At 41.9% G+C, this 20,851-nt stretch overlaps 1 protein-coding gene across 1 annotated transcript in view; it reads left to right on the forward strand.

The window, feature by feature from the left end:
* The window catches only part of astn1 (astrotactin 1), a 412,066-nt gene that overhangs the window by 169,170 nt on the left and 222,045 nt on the right, over nt 1-20,851 (forward strand). The window contains exon 15 of the mRNA XM_061043889.1: nt 14,749-14,876. Coding sequence (XP_060899872.1) covers nt 14,749-14,876 — 128 coding nt within the window. The remainder of the gene's footprint in view (nt 1-14,748; nt 14,877-20,851) is intronic.

Consider the following 20,851-nt stretch of genomic DNA (forward strand, 5'->3'; position numbering starts at 1 on the left):
ATACAAAATTCCCAGTTTCCACATGAAATCAGTTAAGAAAGCGGTCATCTTTAAGTTGTTTTTATTAATATTAGCTTAATAATGTGGTACCCCTCTGTTTCTTGTACGACAATTTCAGTGATTATAATAATACTAACAATTTAGTCAGCATTTTTCCTGTCATTACAACTAATGTTGTCAGGAGGTGTGACCAGGTAAAACAATAATTCAAAGCAGTAAAGAAAGGTTAAAGTGAACAAACGGTTTCTCATTATGATGTGACTATCTATTGTACCTTATTAGTTTATTTGTAGCATTATTATTCTGACTTTAACTCAGATGCTAAAGCCTCTAAAAACATTGCCAATAGAATGCAATAATCCTAAATTATTGTAAATACAAAACACACGATTACCTCTTACCTCATATATAATGTTGTAATACAGCACATGCATAGCTTTCTGTTATTATGAAGAGTGCTCATTTTGTCGAGTCTGACTCGAGTCAAGTCATGTGACTCGAGTCCCCCACCTCTGCAAGGTAGGGATGATTTTAGAATATTTGAATTGTCATTCATTTATTGATAAATGAATGTGTTCATGTTACTTTTATTTTTATCGTAAAAATCTACATTTCCAGGAGTTTTTAATAATAATGTAATAGTAGCACGTTGCACCTGTACCTGTTTATTAGGTACGTTGGTCAGATGGGCCACACAAATACTTTCTATATCAAATATTTCTCTTTCAAAATAATCAACATGTTGATCTTCATACACAAAAAGAAGAAAATATACTTGTTTAATCCCACGAGGGGAAATTACATTTTACACTTTCACATGCTTCACACACACATAGGCTGAAATACACACACGCACAAACAGGATCCTCTGAACATGCACTAATGGAGAGACGTCAGAGTGAGGGGGGCTGCCCACAGCGAGCACTCCTGAGTTGGTGGGTGGGGGGGTTTGATGCCTTGCTCAAGGGCACATCAGCAGTGCTCAGGAAGTGAAGTGGCACCTATCCAGCTACCAGACCAATTTCCAGATTTGATCTGCACTGGGACTTGAACCGGCTACCCTCTGGTCCCTACGAACTGAGCTGCTGCTGCCCAACAAAGATGTGATGTCAAATGTCTTCACCTTTAAAGCCCCTGTCTCATATTTAGTTTACCCCTATTTCCATGGTTACAATGCAGTGATTTGTGTGCAGACCCCCTACAACATGCTGCTGTTAATAATGGTTAATATGGTCAAATATTCTTCAGCAAACATCGGTCGAGTAGAAATAACCAGGAGGTAAATGTGTCTGTTGAGTTTGTAATGGTTTACCAGATTGAAAAAAAAAAGAATAATAATACATTTTATTTAGGGGGGGACCTTTCAAAGCACTCAAGGTCACCTTACAAAGCACAGATAGAAACAACACAGTAACAATACTTCAATAAAACTAACATTAAAAAGACAAATTTACAGGATGTATGCAATCATTGTGAGGATTCATGAGACCGCACAGAGTATGATCAGACTGAATATGCCAGTTTAAAAAGATGTGTTTTTGAGTTGAGATTTAAACATGGAGAGAGAGTCAATATTACAGATTTGTGGAGGGAGGGAGTTCTAGAGGCGGGGGGCAGAGCGGCTGAAGACAGACGGGAGGGTGGTGCAGTGAGGTGAATGGAAGAAGACCTGAGAGTATACAGTAAGTGGGTGTGTTGATGTGCAGGAGTTCAGAGGGTACAGCAGAGCGAGGTTATGGATGGCCTTAAAGGCGAGGAGCAGAATTTTGAAGTCGATGCGATATTTACCCGGGAGCCAAAGAAGCTGCTGAAGGACAGGAGTGATGTGACCAACAGAGAGGGCTCTGGAGATACTGAAGGCTTATTTCTTTACAAGGCGAAGAGGAGGAAGAGTTTAAGTTGATTCACTAAGAGTGATAGTAAAGCCTGCCCCTGTCTTTTATAAAACACATTACTCATCAGGTGAAACACTCATAAAAAGTCTTCCACCATCTCTTTGGAAACCCTCGTGGATATTTCACCACATGGATCCAAAGAGTTGCCGCGTTCCTTTCATGATTAGCTCAGGGTTTGATGTGGATGTGAACGCACTCTGAAGGTGTTTAATTATCAATGGCTGCATGCTGCAATCATTTCCTCTAAACTTAGGAAGTCAGAAGGTCAGCAAAGTCATCTTCTGTTCAGGAATTTAATTTGGAGCGCTCATGGACCGCTCGCAGGCAACTTCCCCGCCTAGGGATCCGCTGCTGTAGTCATAGAGAGAGGGAGGGGCGGATGAAGCAGGAAAGTTAATATCATCAAGAATCTAAACCTCTAATGCTCTGATCTCATTTGAAAGTGCTTTTGAGTGGAGAGCGGGGTCTGAGGAGGCAGAGCACAAAATGCTTCCTGTGCAGATGAGGTGGTGGAAGAGGAAGGGAGCGTCTACTGGGAGGCATGGTTAATGCAGGGCGTAATAATTACAGATGGCAGACAATGAATTATAACTGACCAGGAGCCAGTGCGCTGTAATTTAACCTAATTGGACCAGATGAACATTTGAAAGTAAAATGAACAAAAGTTACCAGAAGAGAGTATCGTACATGAACTCAGAGGATCCTCTAAGGATTATAGTCAGTGGAGCATTCACTCTCTGAGTAACTTCAACACTTACAACACAACTTTTATGTAGAAACACATAGTTACATGTCAGAGGCTGCCTCAGCTAATACATCTACATGACTGCTTTATAAATCTGTCCCCAAGGGAGCTAAATGTCAAATGTGGACATGGATACTGAACAGGCTGTGTGGGCACGACTGTCATTGGCACTCAAAGTTATGTATAAGAATATGTTTTAATCCCGCTTTGTGTTGCACACCAAGAGGAAGTCTGTCATTTTATGTAGCTATTTAGCTACATTTCATCTGCAGTCAGGAAACAACTCAACAAAGAATTATATCATCAAATTATTAGACCTGACAGAGTTACATGGCATGAAGCGGCCACCATTGAACACTATGTGGAGCTGCAGCATGGCTTTGTAATGTCCCCTCTCTTCAAAGGAGGCCTGAATTCATCACCTGCTCACCTCTGAACAACAGATACTAAGAAAAAAACAAAACGATTTGGACACTTGAAACTCTGGTACAGAATTATTTAAATCATCAAAAACTGCAAAGTCCTCACCTGAACTTCAATTCAGTGATGAGTACACAGACAGCTTTATGTATTTTTGATGTGTAGCAACACTAAACCACAGGTGATAGGACTCACAAGCATGACCCTTGAACAGTCTCGGTTAGGAGGTAAAAACAGTCTGTATACTTGAAGCAAGCAGTGGCAAACAGATCCAAAAAGGGAACAGGCAAAGTGGATACCAAAAAAGTAATTCACAAGAACTTGACACACATGAGGGCAGGTGGTGGAGGATCTGAAACAAGAGGAGAGGTAAGTAACTCAAAATAAAACAGGAAATAGTGCAGTTAGAAATTAAAGCAAAAACCTAAGACACAGAGCTGGACATGACATGATGCATCTACTGGGTCAATAATGATGCTGTTTCCCAAGGAAAGGGAAAACAATGAATCATCAAAGTATAGCTTAATGCTAATTAGCTAACATTAGCCGTTATAATTACCTAACAGTAGTATCAGGATCAGTGACAGCTGCATCCGAAATGATGATCATTTAAAAAAATAAATTATACAACTGGTTAAAACACAAAGGTGGCAACTGAACTTCTCTGTAGCGTGCAACAGCAGGAAGTCCTTCTTGCCAACCAGGTGGGCACTTCCATAAGTGTGTGACGTCCCGTAACAGCTATGAATTAACCTTACATCATACAGGATTTGAGCCTTACATCATCAGAAAAAAAAGTACCATGTCTAGTGACATAACCTAAATCCTGCCTCCACGATTGGAGTAATCCACAGCTCCCCTACATTGCCCTCAGTCCTGGGTCGCCCTCTCCAGCTCCATCCAAGTGAACTTCAGTTGCCTCTGTATCTACTGACCTCCACCAGCTGTTACTGTGTCCCCATTTTTTTTCCCTCAGTGGGTCCATGTTAGGGCCTGTCCAGTTACATTATATTTCATCTTCTGCCTAATTTTGCAATCCAATGCAACCCAATCCCACTTCCTTTTCCTTATCAGGGTGTCTGTTTTCTCTTTTTGTCCCTCTCTCCCAAAGATCTTAATTTCTGATTTTATTCGGCCATTTGTCTTCAGGACGATTCTCATGCACTTGTTTACGAAGGTGACGGATTATTTCCTATACCAGCTATTTGTACTGTAAGACAAGTGTTTTTTTTTGTTTTTTTAACCCTGGTGTTAAATATGTAAATGATTCAAAACTTGATCCAAAGGCGACTGGACTTGGTTAAAGATCTTGAAGACGTTTCACCTCTCCTCCCCCGAAAGGCTTCTTCAGCTCTAAACTAACTGGTGGACAGGGTTTGGAATTAAATCCTCTGTGGCTCATTAGCATGCTAATGATCAAGGATGACTCACAAGAGAGTCGTTAGTTATGTCGTTGACCTAGTTTCACCTAAGACGTTTTCACATACACTCCGAAAAACATCTAGATAATTTCAGGAGGAGAGGACCGGATATTCTCCTGACCTGGCTGTTCACAAAAGCCTTTCGGAGGAGAGGTGAAACGTCTTCAAGGTCTACCACCAAGTCCAGTTGCCTTTGGATCAAGCTCAGAATTGACCATGACCTGGATGACAGAGGACCGACACAGATATGTAAAATGATGTTTCGAGACATTTCCTTCAAGCTGTTCTAGGCTTCACTCAGGCATTTTGAAGTACTTTGTTATGGTAATTTTATTGGTTATTTAGTGAGTGTTGATGAGATATTTGTCTTTTCCCCTGATAAATTAGCTTTGGCAATTACCACCTTGCAGATGGACCATTGACCAGTCTTCCACAATTAATGACTTACAGAATTAGAGCTAATTAGCTTCAGCTCATAATTTCATCTTGGCAATGTTAGCCATTCTAACTGATAGATGTGACTTTCAGTTCTGACTAATGGAGAAACCTTCAGTGCCTTCATGTTTTGGAATTGCAACGAGGACACTTAAAGTTGAGACTTGTGCAAAATGGACTTGGACCAATAGATAACCAGCTGCCAGAACTGAGCCCTAATTACCAAAACGTCTTTATCTTTTTTTTGTTATTAAGTTTAACTGATTCTAGGGACTAAAAGCCTGGACATCTATTCTTTCGCTACATTGGCTTTTACTTTTTTTTTTTTTAAACCGTCTTTTACAAGACCCATCAACTAAATTACTGCAGTACTCTTCAAATATATAAAAAAAAACAGCAGGGGGGGGGAAGGGGGGGTCCAATTTTAATGCCATACAGCAGATTTAATGGCTCAGATGTAATTCTTCTTTGGAGAAATCTCTGAGGCTTTGCAAAAGTCGGTCCAAAACACTGGACTCAATGCTCTTCATCACTCTCACTCCCTCCACTCCCACTGGACAGTAAAACTGAGAACTGATGAGTGTGGCTTAACCGACTGTGTGTTAAACAACGTGTAGTCAGAGAAGACTCTAAACTTTGTGATTTTCTCACTACAACTACAAAGAAGTGGAAAAATGGGATGTTCAGCCTTCAAGAGTCGTTGACATAGTAAGCCGTAAGTTGAATATGCTAATAAAACATTACTGTATTCCTTACCTTGGGCCCCCTATGTGTTATTTTCCCTTGAAAGAAACAAGCAGGAGAGCGATAGAGGGCCTAAAACAAAAGTTCCATCAAAGAAAATATGTATGTCATGTTCACTGGCACTTTGTCAAACCACCCATACCCCACCACAACCCCAGAGTGACACTAAGCATCTGTCTCCATTAGTCAGAGACGATGACGAACCGAACTGGGATGTTATGTAATTGTTATTTGAGGGAAGTTGTTTTCCCTTCCCTTTCCCAAAGCTGAAAGCACCATCTTCGTCTTTTGCCTTCTGATCCCTGCAGCTGCCATGTTCAACCTGTTCTCTCTCCCAATGTGTCAAATATGACAGCTTGGACAGTGGCCCAATGCTTCAAAATATAAAGCTTTAGGGAGCCCTCTGGAGTAGCAACTGGACGCGGTGCCCAAACTCATTGTGCTAATGTGCCCTTGTAATAAGAGGAGTGTGAAAGTCCACTTGGGGCTGGGTTTGGTTCAGATGGACATAAATAATGTAAAAACTCTAATTCTAGATTTCTGTTCATGGACAATAGTCACTTCCCTGTATTTGACAGCAATATGTGCTAGCATTAGCTTATTGGCGCTAACAGTTAGCTAGTACTTAGTGTAACCTACCAAACAATATTTAGTGGTGATGTTGCTTACAGCTCACATTAACACCAAATATTAGGCCTTTAAGTTATCTAATACCACAGTAGTATGGCATGTTTAAGAGCTACACGTCCACATTCTTAGTGTGTGCAGTCAGCTAACAGCTAACTCAAACTGTTGCTTTGCACTATGGAGAAGCCCAGGACGAAAGACAAGCGAGGTGAAAGACATGGACACTGACATATTTATACCACATGTTGATAATATCAAGGTGCCATCCTCTATATATTGCCTTGAAGAGGCAGATCGATCTCCATCATAGTTTTATTTTGTGTGTTATAGTCAGTCACAGTCTATAACAAAATGATGTTCTTATTCTACATAAACTATAAAAAAAAACTAAATCGATTCGATTAAATTAATACTTTCATATTTTCTTTGGTATTTTTGTCATACTCAAGTATACAGAGATTATTGCTGTGTAATAATGTGTCCAATGTCAAGTTTCTATATGATCATGTGATGTAGCTAGTTTAGGCCAAAATCTGAGGCGAGCACAGGGAACATCTCCGCTCTCCGCGCCGACCGAGTGATTCAAAAAACCTTTCAAACACAAAAGCGGAAGTCAAAATTGACAGGAGAGAAAGGAACAGGAAGAGAGGTTAGCAAAGCTCTCTAAATTAGACTCTCCAGTCACCAGCCCACAGTTGACCCCCTATCCCGTCCTAGCAGTAATGCAGCAGTTCGGCCTGCGCTTCAACAGCCATGCAGCAGGTAACATTAGGAGGATAGAAGCTGTAACGTTAGCCCTGAATAATCGTGCATGTGTGTGTTCACTGTAACTAGACTGCACTAGGGCCTGTCATGATAGCTTGCGCTTTGGCCTGTCGTGACTACCTTACGACACTGCCATGGCTTATCACATGTTGAGCACAGTTATGGCTTACTTCATCTTGTTTTTCCAAAGTCTCAAAGGATTTCGCATATATCTGATAGCTGACTTGAAGGCAGCTCATTTTTACGCCTTTAACTAATATACGAGGGATCCCCAGATGATCACATTTGTATCTTTGTCTTTTTATACTTTTCATCCGAATACCTCGCAGGATCCCACCCTCCCCCCTACACACAGAAAATCCACACAAAAAAACAACTAAACATTGCCTCTAAGTAAAAGTTTGACTGCTTATGTTTTATTTATTTGGGGGGGAAAATGCTGCATCAGATGAAAACCAAAAAAATGGATCACTTCTCTGGCTCCAGCAAGGTTTTTTCTGTTTTGATCTTTTGGAGCAACAACAAACACAGAGAGAATAAAAGAAAAGAGGTGTAAGACACACACTTGCCCAAGCAGAGAAAAACAGCTGGGACACTCAGGAAGAAACCCAAACACTTGAACACAGACTCATACAACTGCAGAAGGTATGCAGAAATAATAATGGACGGCCGAGCCCTTTCAGCTTCATCTTGTGAATGGGACTTGAGCTTGTATAGTGCTTCTCTAATCTTCTGACTACTCAAAGCTGTTTTACACAACGCATGTCACACACACTCTACCACTGAGCCACAGCCCATCTCATGAGAGTGTCGTCATATGAACACAAAGAGCTTGTTTGATAATTTTTTACCCAGCATGCCTCCCTCATGGTTCCTCTGTTTGACTCAGCAGCCCCTTACATGCATCTGATATTTTTTTTCCAGGAAGTGAGGTGAACCCTGATCTCCCATGCGCAGGAAAATAATCCCCTTCCTGCTTCCCAGGCAGACCTGTTGTCATCATTGCAAAAAAAAAGGGGCCCAGCTTCTTCGTTTGATTTCCTTGTAGGTGAAATCTTGTGGTATCGCTTGTCATTGACAGCAGACACTGGGTGAGGCACTGGGTGATTTTGGTTACAAAGAAACACGAGATGTGATCGCAGTGTCCAGGAAGGATGTCTTATCGTTGTCACATCTCCGGAGCACATGGCAGGATCTGATCTGGGGTTTATATTACTGAGCTAAGTGAAAGAGCCTCTATCTTCCTGTCTCAGCAGGAGTCAGTGGACTCCAGTAATGAGATGTTAAAAAGCTAACCTCCTCTCATTACTCCTCACACTGCCCCCCCCCCCCCCCCCCTCCAGCCCCATCCCTCTCTCTCACGATGAGCTCAGAGCAGATTTAATGAATATTTTAGTGGCCTTTGTTCTCTTCTGCTGGCTGCTTGGGATCAATGATTAAGACCACGCTCCAACCTGATCTCCCCCCCCCCCCCCCCCCAACATACTCAAAATGCTCCACACATCTTAACGATAATCTCCTGCTTCCTTTTACGATCCACCTGAGCTTTACTGTACAACAACCCTAACCCCTCCCCTCTCTCTCTCAAGATGAATACCTTCACTGACTCAGTTGATTAAAATATGAAATGTGTCTCTGAGGCTGAAGTGGGTGCAGCTTGGCGGTGGCTCTGATTGGTTCTTTTTTTCACTTAGCCAGGGGGATCTCTGCAAGGAATCTTATTTGAAAAGGAAGGGTTTGTTGTCATTAATTCAAGTGACTTTGTGTTGTGTCATGATTTATAGTTAGAACATAAAGCGACCTTGATCGCTGTTTGTAGCCCTGGTTTGGGAGTTAGCCTGCAAACCTATGTGTTTTTTTTTTTACTATAAACTCCAATCTCATGCCTCCGTAAATGCACCAGCTAATAACGGTGGTCCAAGGAGCTGTCGCATCATTTCAGACACCTTGATACCACGTTATGATGTGATTGGTAAGAAACATGACCATGGCCTCATGTGATTGGTTAAACTCTTGATTTTGTTCACTAAGTGATGGAAACTCCAACTGGCTTTCCTCTGAGACATGACGGGAGTGCAGGTAGTTAACGGCCACTGTAGTTTCACCAAACATCTACCACACTATTCATACAGGCGTGCTCTTTCACTTGTGAAAGGAGAAATAGGGAAGGTCAGATGTGGCAGCAACAGAAGAATGAGCTAAAATGTTATACAAAGTGTTTTATTTTATTGACAAAATTAATCTGAAAACTGGGGATGCCTGGCTTCTGTGGAGCGCTGGTTTGATTGAAAAGACTCCTGAAGTCAAAACACCAAATAACCAGATCTTGGTCACAGGCTGTGTGTACATCACACTTATCACTGTCGGCTCAGAGCTCAACTGCCGTACTATAGCTAGCAGGATTGCAAACTCCCCATAGTGAAGACAGATGTTTCTAGAAAGAGGTACACAGCTGAACAGACTTTGCCCGTTGTGGACTTTGAGGTCACACAGGAAGATGGCTTGAACCAGGCTTTTACAACGTTGGGACTGTGGTCTCACCTGAATTGTATTGATCCAAGAAAAATATATTGTATGTTAAAATTGATTGAACACAGGCTACTGTAGGCCAAAGCCATCACTCTGTCATCAATTGTGCAGAAATGACACCCCAGCCTTTCTTCCTCTGTCCACAACAATACTATATGCACAGAAAAGCCTGATTGTTGTTTCAAATGAATGTTAACTTGCAACACAGTAACAAAACGATTACATGATTCAAAACAAGTACATTTTAGCAAAACCGTGAATGTGTTTTGGATGTCTGGGGTCGCCAGAGTTTTGTGTAGTCAAAGTGGGGTCACAAGGCCAAAAAAAAGCACTGGCTTAAACCTCGCTCCCCTCTGGGAGACTCCCAAAAAACTACTGTGTGTCATATACCGGTGTGGCTTATCACCCCCAATTAACACATACTCCTTGTGTGCCGCGGTCTGTACGCTGCAGGCACAGATCAAGCTGGACAGAATAGAATGACCAAGAAAGGAAGTCAGAAAAGGAAACGCACAGAGCATCCTGTCTATTTAAAAATAAAACACAATATACGGACTCTCAATCGTATTTTTCATCACTTTATCAACATAACGTCAAAACAGGCACCAAGTGAACAACATGTCATCCTCAGATAGACAAAACAACATGTTATTTGCAAGGTTTTCTCTTTATTCTCCTGTGATCTTGTAGTTCTCATGTGATGTGTGTACAGCTGATCATGGCTTCACTCATGCTCCAGAAACAGATCCAGTGGGGCAGAGCGCGCGCCGTCTACAGGAGCAAACGAGCAAAACTGTGGTGCTGACAGAACGCGTCACACACGACTATGTTGAAATTGGGGGGTTGTATTCTGGATATAACGGTATTTAGAAGAACTGGGTGAATGATATCTAGACTGCAATCAAATTGCTAGAGAATCTTAAGATGACAGAAGACAACTTACCTGACAGCTTACCTGCAGAGGAATAAAATGATATGTGGATATAACTGTGAAAAACTCAGTATTGACACTGTTTTTGAAACATTTCTGCTCCCCCTACTTCAGCATAATGAACTTTGTTTCACACCAGTCGCTCACTTGAGTTGTTTTTACGAGTTTTATTTTTTTCTAATTAGCGTTACACCCCTGGCCATGCCACGACCACGGGGATGAAATGTCAGTTGATTGGTGGTATTCAACACTGTTTTAACTTCCGCCTCTGGCTCCTGTTGTTCTCGAGCTGTGACTTTCCCACGGGCAACAGTTTGCTATTTATAAATGTTTGTGTTTCCTTTTCACAGCTCAGGCGCAGAACATGCATAAATCAAACGGTACATTATGCATGGTTGATGTAAACTGGAAAAACGGTGAACCACGAGGACCTTTAATGTGTGTTTAATGGCTGCTGCTTGGTATGTTTGAAAGGCGGGCGGCTTTTATCACATTTAAATGGAAATGTACGCGCCGAGAAGAATATTCATTGAAGCAAATTGATCCACTCTACATCTCATCTGCCGGATTTATTACCTGTTAGCATTAACGGTTACTGACACTGAGTATTCTCCAGGAAGAGGTCATTTTAGAGTTGAATATAAAGTGGTGAAAACGTAATATATATTTAGAAAATCAAGACTGTAAAAATTCTTCTTTCATGTTATTGGTAGACAATCGTACGCACCAGTGATGTTTATGAGCTGGGCATACTGGTTACACTTTGCTGGTGCCAAAGGATCACGCCTTCAAAGTCTGTAACCAGAGCTCTAATAAACATTTTCTCTCCTTTTTTTAAAGTTATTTTTTAGGCCTTTTTGCCTTTATTGGATTGGACAGCTGAAGAGAGACAGGGCATGTTGGGAGGAGAGCGAGGGGGAAGACCTACAGCTAAGGATTTGAACCCCACGGTCGCTGTGATGAGGTCTACAGCCTCTGTACATGGGGCGTTGACATGACATAACCGCTAGGCTATTGGCTAAAATATTTGAGAGAAACTGAGCCAATGGTCAGGTTGTGTACATCGTGCATGATGGATGTTTTTCGTCTTTGGTTTGGTTTCCCAGCTCAGCAGCCGGAAAGTTTTACAGAATAGTGGAATTGTTCTTTATGACCTTTATTAGGTTAAACAACCCATAACCCTAGCTAGGTCAAATGACTAAATTGAATGTGAGGGCAGCCTCATAGGATGACTGATCACACACTATTCACAGCATGACTCTGTTTTCCCTTGATTCTAAACAGAAGTCAAGCTTAACGGCCAACTTCCAGCAGATGCATGTTCGGTCCGTCTCTGCTCCATTATGGCAAAAAAGTGAATCTGGAGAAAATGACCAACGCTGCCTTTAAGTTACAGTACATTAAAGAAACATTATGGCTGCTTGTTACAGCTACTCATGAACAAAGAGCGTTTAAGAATCAGGTATGTGAGGTAAAAATGATCAGAAGACTACACCTCCCTACAAGACTTAAAACAAAGATACATCCTCATCAGCTTTGTACTCGGGACACCTGAATGACTGTGGTCTGTGATTTATTGGAGTCATTCTGGTGTGGAACCTTGTTGTGAACCTAAACGGCATTGAGACAAAGAATGATGGAGTGGACAAATGAGCGAGTTCAACCGAGAGTCACTCGCAGAAGCTGACAAATGAGGACATCAGCCGTGTGAGTGGAAGACGAGTCACGTCGCTGCAGAACAATCAACCGAATGAAAAATGGCGTTCTTCATGTGCGACTTTGTCTCTTTAATACGCTGCACAGTCAGTGCATAGTCGTCACAATGTATCGATTTTCTCTTATTGATGTCCGAGAGAGTAATGCTCGACAGTCTTTGTCTTATTGAGAGCATGCATATTCATCCACCTTCAATCATCTCTGTCCTTCAGCTCCTTTTATTTATTTCCTCTTCACCCTTGTTCATCACCAACACACTTTAGAAAGGTTCTTATAAAACGGGTGGTAGCTAACTAAAGAAGGGGCGGCTGTGGCTTAGTGGTAGAGTTGTTCGTCTCTCCACCGTTTGATTCCCAGCTCCTGCAGCCACATGTCCAATGTGTCCTTCGGCAAACACTTAAACCCAAATCCAGACATACTCCGCGCACGCTGCGGTCCGTCAGCCACCGCCCCACTGGATCTGTTTCTGGAACGTGAGCGCAGCCATGAGCGGCTGTACCCACATCACATGAGAACTACAAGATCACGCGGGAATAAAGAGAAAAACGGGCAAACAACATGTTGCTTTGTCTTTCTGATGGTGATTTGTTGTCCGTTTGGTGCTTGTTTTGACGTCATGTTGATAAAGTGATGAAAAATACGATTGCGAGTCTGTTTATTGTGTTTTATTTTGAAATTGACCGGACGCTCTGTGCGTTTTCCTTGTCTGACTTCCTGTCTGAGTTGTTCTATTCTACCCAGCTTGGCGCGTGCCTGCAGCGTACTCCGTCGATAATAGACTTGTGGCGTATTTCAAATGGAGCAGAGACGTAGTAGCGCTGCTGGCACACTCCGCAGATGGAGCGCGGCGCTCGCTGTGGAAACACAATCATCGACTAGAGTGGCAGCGAAAGGAGACATAGTATGCAGCGCAATATGTGGAAATTGAACCCCAAGTTGATCCTGCTGCTTTATCAGAATCAGAATCGGAAATACTTTATTAATCCCAGGGGGAAATTAGTTTAATACAGTTGCTCATAACACCAAAAATCAGTAGGAAATACAGATAAGTTTACAATATCAAATAAAATAAAAATAGAAATATAATAAGCAATAATAAAAGTAATAATAATAATAATCTATGTTCAAGCGCAGGTAATTGAGAATATAAACAATATTTACAAATATAAATATACGTACACTGACGCATTAACAGTGTAGATATTGCACGGTTTATGTATAAATATTGACCAGTTTTCAACAGATTGCACAGTTTTAGTAGAGAAATAGTCAAGGTAATAGTCCAGAAAAATTGCAGACTCAGTGTCTGGCTCTCAAATGGAAGAGTTATAGAGTCTGACGGCCACAGGCAGGATTGACCCCTGTGGCGTTCTGTGGTGCATCTTGGGGGAATGAGTCTTGCACTCAAAGTGCTCCTGTGTTTTGCCAGCACGTCATGGTGGAGTGAGAGACATTGTCCGAGATGCCACGCAGCAAGCACAGCATCCACCTCTCTGACACCCCGCCGTCAGAGAATCCAGCTCCCCCTCCACGACGTGGCTGGCCCCGCCAATCCGTTTGTTGAGTCTTTTGGAGTTACCTTCAGAGTCAGCAGCGTTTTAATGTGATTAAATGGATGAGTTAATACTGAAGGTCACTTTACACAGCAGCCTCTACCATCAGTGTGAGAATGTGAAGGTGTGACCTGCGGTGTAAAGCCCTCTGAGTAGTCAGAAGACGAGAAGTCCATTTACAATTTTAGTGAAATAAAAACTGTCTATAGAATCCTGAAACAAAATGCTGCACCAGTATAAACCTGTTACTTCTTTTTCATCTGCAGATGTCATTTTCTAAAGATCAATGTTTGACATTTAAATCTCAGTTATTATTTCTGTGAAAGTTCCCCATGCTCTTGGATTCTCAGAGATGATATCCAGACTTGGATGAATTCAGTTAGTTTGATCATTTATGATACATTACATGTTCTACCATGTCAGAAACGCTGTGCTGTACAATTTTTAAGATATCTCGACTCGCTCTATAAATGAGTAAATCTTTTTGAAATGTGGAAACCGTGGGCCAGATTCATTCGTTTCCCTTTCTGAATGTACAGTACATGACTGAATCACAGACAGAATACTTCACACTCTTTGGTTTAGGTTTCATAGCTCTTCAAAGACATGATTCTGTTTTTGAGGTCGGCGCCTGGACGCCATAAACACAAACTTCTGCTGCGATAAATACTGTTAATGATGTGAGTTGTCTGACTGAAGTGACATTTCAAGTCATGCTGCTGCCCTGAGTCTGTGACGTCAGAGCTGCTGTGTGACTTTCAGTGCAATAAGAGTTCATTATTTTCAAATACAGGAGCAGGATTTGGGTGAAAAGACAGTTTGTCCCCTCGTTCTTACACCCCTGTCATCACTGTATCCCTCTTCCAGTTGTTTCTTTTTCCCTCCTCTGTTTATTGTTGGATGACTGAGTGCTTCTCTCTCTAAGCGGGACCTCCCATTTCCTCCTCTCTCTCTCTCCTAACACCAGGCAGAAGAACTTTGCCCGAGGCATCGAGCAGCAGCTCCCAGATGGCATGGTGGTGGCATCGGTGCCAACAGAGGTTCAGTGCCATGAGGAGCTGTCGGACCCCGTGCCCGACCCAGAATACCTCACAGGTATGAAACCATATTTCATAGTTCAGTCTGCGAGCTCACAGCTGCGTGGTAGCACTTTATCAGCGGCCCTGTCAGGAATCCTCATAACTCAAACTCTAGCTTCACAGGGTTTGATAACTAATGCTGATGGATTTTATTTGAGTAACCTGATGGTTCTGCATTTACATTCTGTCTTTTTTTTAGTCGTCATTTATAACGTTTGGGCGTTCTGCCATGATGAAAGTAGGATTAGAAAGTCACCCCGTGCCAAAAGCTTCATTTCTGTTGGCCCCAGTGTCGACAACGTGATGGATCCATTCAGTTAACGATACGTGACACTCCACTCACAACCTTATTTTGCTCTTGAATCCATCTCATGTTTCATGCTCAAGTTGATCCATTCAAATCTAACCTCAAAATAATGTCAGCAGGAACATGTGTTCTTAGATACAGGAGACATAAGCGGACATACATCCATATGTTTTGTACTCCATTTCACCTTGATAATGGATACAGTCTGATTGTTTTCTCCTTATTTATTTTGAGATCATTTCCGGAGGAAGGGGCTAGAATGAACTCTAACCACAGGAAAAACCAGCATCGTCAAACAAGATAACGAGATAAATAAGTTGAGATCTGAAGAAAACAAAAAGAAGTTCCATAAAATGTAATGATGCTTCTTTGCTTTTCGGTTTCTGTACGAACAAGTGGCTTGTTAGCAGCTGGGGCACTTTTCACACCTTCACACTCACTGAACTGGTTTCCTTCTGTGTAGAATATAATACAAAACCTTTATTGTCATTATACAACCGGACAACAAAATTGGAGGAGTCACATGGAGTATGTGTGAATCGGGGGAAAGAGAAACTGCATTCACATGAGAGAAGAGATACGATGTATAGAAAACATATTCACAGATGGTGTATTTTGCACAGTAAACAGGAAGCTTGCCAACATTAAAAAATATAAAAACTTATTTCACATGCAGAAGAGCAAATGTTGCAAATGCAGGTAAAGACAAATGAATTCTGCAGTAGAAACATCTGTAACATTCAGGTAAAAGAGAGACAAACATACTGTATGCGTTGCTCAGGTAGAACGTATAATTGCACAGGAAGACATTTTAATTGCACTTTTAAAATGGGATGTATTGGACTATTGATTTTTGCAACGCCACTGTCTAGACAGAAAATGTGATGAAACACATCCTGTGAGTTAAAATGAAACAACAGGTTTAAAATAATGGATATAATTAAAGGCAACAGGGTTAAGTTTTCTTTATTAGTACCTAGAAAAGAGAGGTGATTCAGCGTTCCAATAGAGACATACGACACTTAACATTACATTAGCAATTAAAGGAAACATTAGCAATGAAAACAGAAAAAGAAAAGCAGAAAAGAGCAGAGTGAGTCTCATGCTCATTTTTTGGGTTTTCTTCAGATCTCTCACTGGCAGCCTTGGACTACTGACCCACTTTGCAGCGTGCTCGCTTCATTGTGCCATGGAGGACTGTGTTGTCAGACAGCTCTCCTCTGACAATCATCTCAATTAATAAATACAAGTCATTTAGGGGAGATTTGAATGTCCCCAAGCCATACTCTCTTTTTCATACAATAACTAATACGACTTAATTAAAGTCAGACAAGAACAAAGCCATGTACACATGGGTTGAACCATCACCGGCGGTGTTAATGAGTCGATGGAAGAAGCCATTTTGGGGTTCTCTTTAGACAATAACATTGCTGCGTTGTTTGAGCAGCACCGCTCCTCCTGTGAGAAGGTTTCACCGTTCACACGGAAACAAGGAGACAAATAAGAAATAAATCTCAGCTTACAAAATATCAAAATGTTTCCAGAAAGCCAAAGATTTGCATTCATTATCTACCGAGTTTGACCTCACTTTGTTTTGCTAAGTTGGACAGGCTTTTAATGTTTGAAATCACGCAGAGCAATCTTAGGCGTAAGTGTCTGATCGACCTCTCGGATGGAGGAGAGCGTAGTTTAGCAGCATCAGTCCATTTTTTCCAGGAGCAGACGATAACATTTCCGTCATTCCTTCTCATTTCTGGTTCTTCAGCATGCAGAGAGAGAGCAGGCGTCTGTAATGGAGAGGTATCACCCTCCCGGCTCCGGTTGCATAAGTAATACACTTTTTTACTCCATGTTTGGAGAGTGGCTGAGAGAACGACAATAGCTGGTGTAAAATTAATAATTAGATCTCAGCGTTTTATCCAGGAGATGCTTCATCCGGGGCAGCCTGCTGGCTAAGCTGATTCCAGACACCTGTGTAACTGCCTGTGAATAGCCTTACAGTGTGGAAAGCAGCAGATTGCAGGATGGCTTTATCGCTTGTTGTTGATGTAACAGCGGGGTGATACGAGGCCGGTCGGGGCAGCGATTCAAAATCACATCAAGCCATGGTTACGTCTGAGGTGATGGAGCACGGAGCAGCAGCGGCTCCAGCTCCAACTGTTGTTTATTGGAAACTTTTAGAGGATATTAAAACCGTCTAATCTAAATGGATCTTCTGCTGTCACGTCCCTGAGCTCCTGTCCCCTCCTCTTTGTGCTATAGCTCAAACCTTTTTATCCCGACATCGCCCCTGGGCTCACAGTGCACGCCGCCCAGAACAGAGAGAAGACACAGCAGCACCCCTCCTCTTGTGGGCCGCGGTTGGGCCTCCGCCGCTGCAGCGACTGCAGGCTTTTATTGAAGTAATATCATGAATTGAGATATCATTTCAAAGCATTCTGCAGGGTGTCATAGAAGCACACGGCGTTCTCTGGGGCACGGTGTTGCATTTTTTTACTGTCGCAAACCAATCTGAGCCTGATGCTAGAAATTTGCAGAGAATGATACAGAGGTCTGCAGGAAGAGGAAAGCTGTAACAATACTTTATAGAGCTGATGTCTTCTTTGTGAAATAAATCCTTTGAGCTTATTGTCTTTACAAACGAAAACCAAATACAACACTCGCTATCCAAACCTGAAACGTCTATGGACCCTAGCATGTTTTTGCATTTTGTGTAATATCACTAACCTCACTCATTTGGAAAAAAAAAAAAGTAATGACATCTTAGGCCCCATGTCCACCTAGTGCTTTTTTTTCAGTTGTTTTCAGTGAGTAGAGAGAGTGCACAGCAGAAAGCAGCCGCCTGGAGAAAAAGCGCAGTGCCAAGCGTTTTTTCTTCAGAGCGCTCTGCCTTTTTTGTGCGGCCACTCCGAGTGCTCAAGTTGAAAGTCTGTCAACTTTTTCAGAAAGGCGCTTGTTGACGTCACTGGTGCTCTTTTCCAAATGTAAGATATTCCCTGTAGTTTTGCCGCATACGGATTGTGTCTTGTTCCCTCATCCTCTTTGCTCCGTGTCTGATCTGGTTAAAAAAACGATCTAAAATATAAAACATGCAGTAAAATGTAACAGAGCCGTGTCGGTCATACAGCGGCCGCTGTAAGGAGACAGGACGGACGTGCAGCACTACTTCCACTTCATGCAAACACTCCCAAGTGTACAGCCAGCGCTTTTCTGTCCGGAAAAAAAATGCAAAATACACTTCACCATGTTTCTCTAACACTAATATGTGTCTCTAGTCTGTCTACAAACCCCCCAATGATGAGAAAAGTCCATCCACTCCGTCTTTAACCTGCTCCACTTTTCAGAAAATGTGTGCTCAAACAGGCCATTTGGAGATTTTCCCTTTGTGACATCACAAAGGGCAGTAACCCCTCCCCCAGGTGGGTGACACGCCCACAACTAGGTGACTTCTCTGCCCGAGCCACCCAAGCCCTTCCAGAGAGGGGGCGTGGTCAGACTCAGCTCATTTACATATTTAAAGGTACAGACACAGAAACAGCCTGTTCTGAGCAGGGCTGAAACAGAGGGGTTTATAGTCATGATCAAATACAGGATTAGAGTGGATTTAGAACAAGAAACTTCACACACATGTTTTGAGGAGCTCTGAGACTTATTTAAACTTGTTGAAAGGAAGATAATATGTGACCTTTAAATATTTTGAACATTAAAAAAACATTTACTGTATGTACAATGATCATTAAGAGAGAGAGAGAGAGAGGGAGAGAGATTGGCTTTGGAGACCAAATCTTTTACTTTGCACCATTTTCCCCCGCAGTAGTTTGACACTTTAAAAGAAGAATGTGTGTCATTTTACACATAAACAAATCAGAAATATGGTTTATCCTCTGTAAATGTCTAAAAGTCATGACTGTCTACAATCAGTGAGAAGCTCGAGTCCCCCTGGCTGTATTGTTGACAGAGCCATGTTAACATCATGTTTATATGGACGGGACGGCCGTGCATAGCTAACCTGCTAACCCGACGATGCAGACCACAGACAATTGAAGCTCAAGCAAAGGGAAATTCTGTCCGCCTCTTGCGCTTAATGGTGCTCAATTATGGTGCATTTCATTTGTTAACTCCTTCGTGCAAACGCGAGTGGAGAGGGGTTGGAGGTGTGCCGCTGGAGGAGAGCGGAGGCTTTAGAATAGTGGAGGTGTCTCCAAACAGCAGTTTGTTTTGGTTTGATGATGGTGCTCAAGGGCGACATCTACTGGACCCTTTAATATGGAGCCCAAAGAAGGTTGTCTTTCTATCAGAGTGTTTCTCAAAAGGCCAATGGAGAGGCAGGACTTGTTGTCTCTTCTATATGTTGTCCAGGTTGCTGCTTGGTACAAAGTGTCATGGCTGTGGTGTTGTACTGCACCAGACAAAAAGGCCCCGCCCCCTTTAAAAAAATATTTGAGACATTTCTCAATGAACTGACAGTGTCCCATCACCCTGTCAGACGTGATATCAACGCTTCATAAGAGCTGACAGGTTGTTAGCACAGCGCACCCTGTTGTGCTTCTGCCAAAGCACGTGTGTGTCATAGCAGTTCATGTTAAGCTGTATAACTCATATAGAGGTAGTAAAGAGAAACTGTAAATAAGTCTTTCATGATGTGTTGCACATCATTCGGAGTTTCTGAGTCATGTCCTCACTGTTAATTTTCACAGATGCTTTATTTTTGTGTTTGACATTCTGTCATGATTTCAGAAGAAAACATTTCCTTTAGCTGCATCACCAAAACTTTTCACTTTGTGATTAATTTAACTTCCTTCAGGATGGAACAATCTGTCCTCGTGCACAATGGCTGTTCATCTTCATCCGTTCCTGAAAGTTGCTCTAAGTCGACTTCAAAACTTGTTTAGAGATGATGATTTGTCACTTCTCTGTTACAGCTAACGGATCCTGAAAATTAATTTTCACCTCAGTATGACTCAGTGTGATTCATGCACCTGCCTGTTGGAGGTTGACAGATAACAAAAGACTTGTTGAGAAAAAAAACAAAAAAAGGAAATAAAGAGTTGAGCATTTTTTTTCTTTTCAGAAATCTCAAAAAGGGACGTGACATTTTTTATCTCAAGTGGAGGAAACCTGCAAAAGCAAGTTGTGAAGAGTAAATGTTTAATTAGCTTTCTTACCTTAACTCTGTGATTATTATTTTTGTATTATTAATTTAGTCTCTAGTTTTGTTTGGTTGATGATGACAAACCTGGTAGAGTTCAGCATGACTTTATTAACTATACATGTTTCTATGACATCATTGATGAACAGCTGTGTGCCACATTATGTAACAACTAGACACAACATAATTGATGTCCACATCCTTACGTATGATACCATACAATATGAAACCAAACACAGGGGTGGCATTGCACCCCCTTTGAGATCTGATTGGCCACCCCAGGTGCAACTAATGGACGTTACTTCTATGCAGATCTACCAAACTGTGATCTCTGTCCAGCTGTTCTGTTGTAGTAGACTTTCCCTCTGTTATAGTTCCTAACCAACTCGACTTTTTCCTCAAGAAGTTCTGCCATTTTCAAAAGTATTCTTCTTCGTTGTGTTTTGCTGGTATGGCTTAAACTGATGGCTACACTGCTCGACACTGCCCCCACAGATACTCTGTGGTATTTCAACATTCTGTCTGTATCAATAGC

This window comes from Labrus mixtus, chromosome 8, assembly GCF_963584025.1.
Source record: "Labrus mixtus chromosome 8, fLabMix1.1, whole genome shotgun sequence".
NCBI classification, from domain to species: domain Eukaryota; kingdom Metazoa; phylum Chordata; class Actinopteri; order Labriformes; family Labridae; genus Labrus; species Labrus mixtus.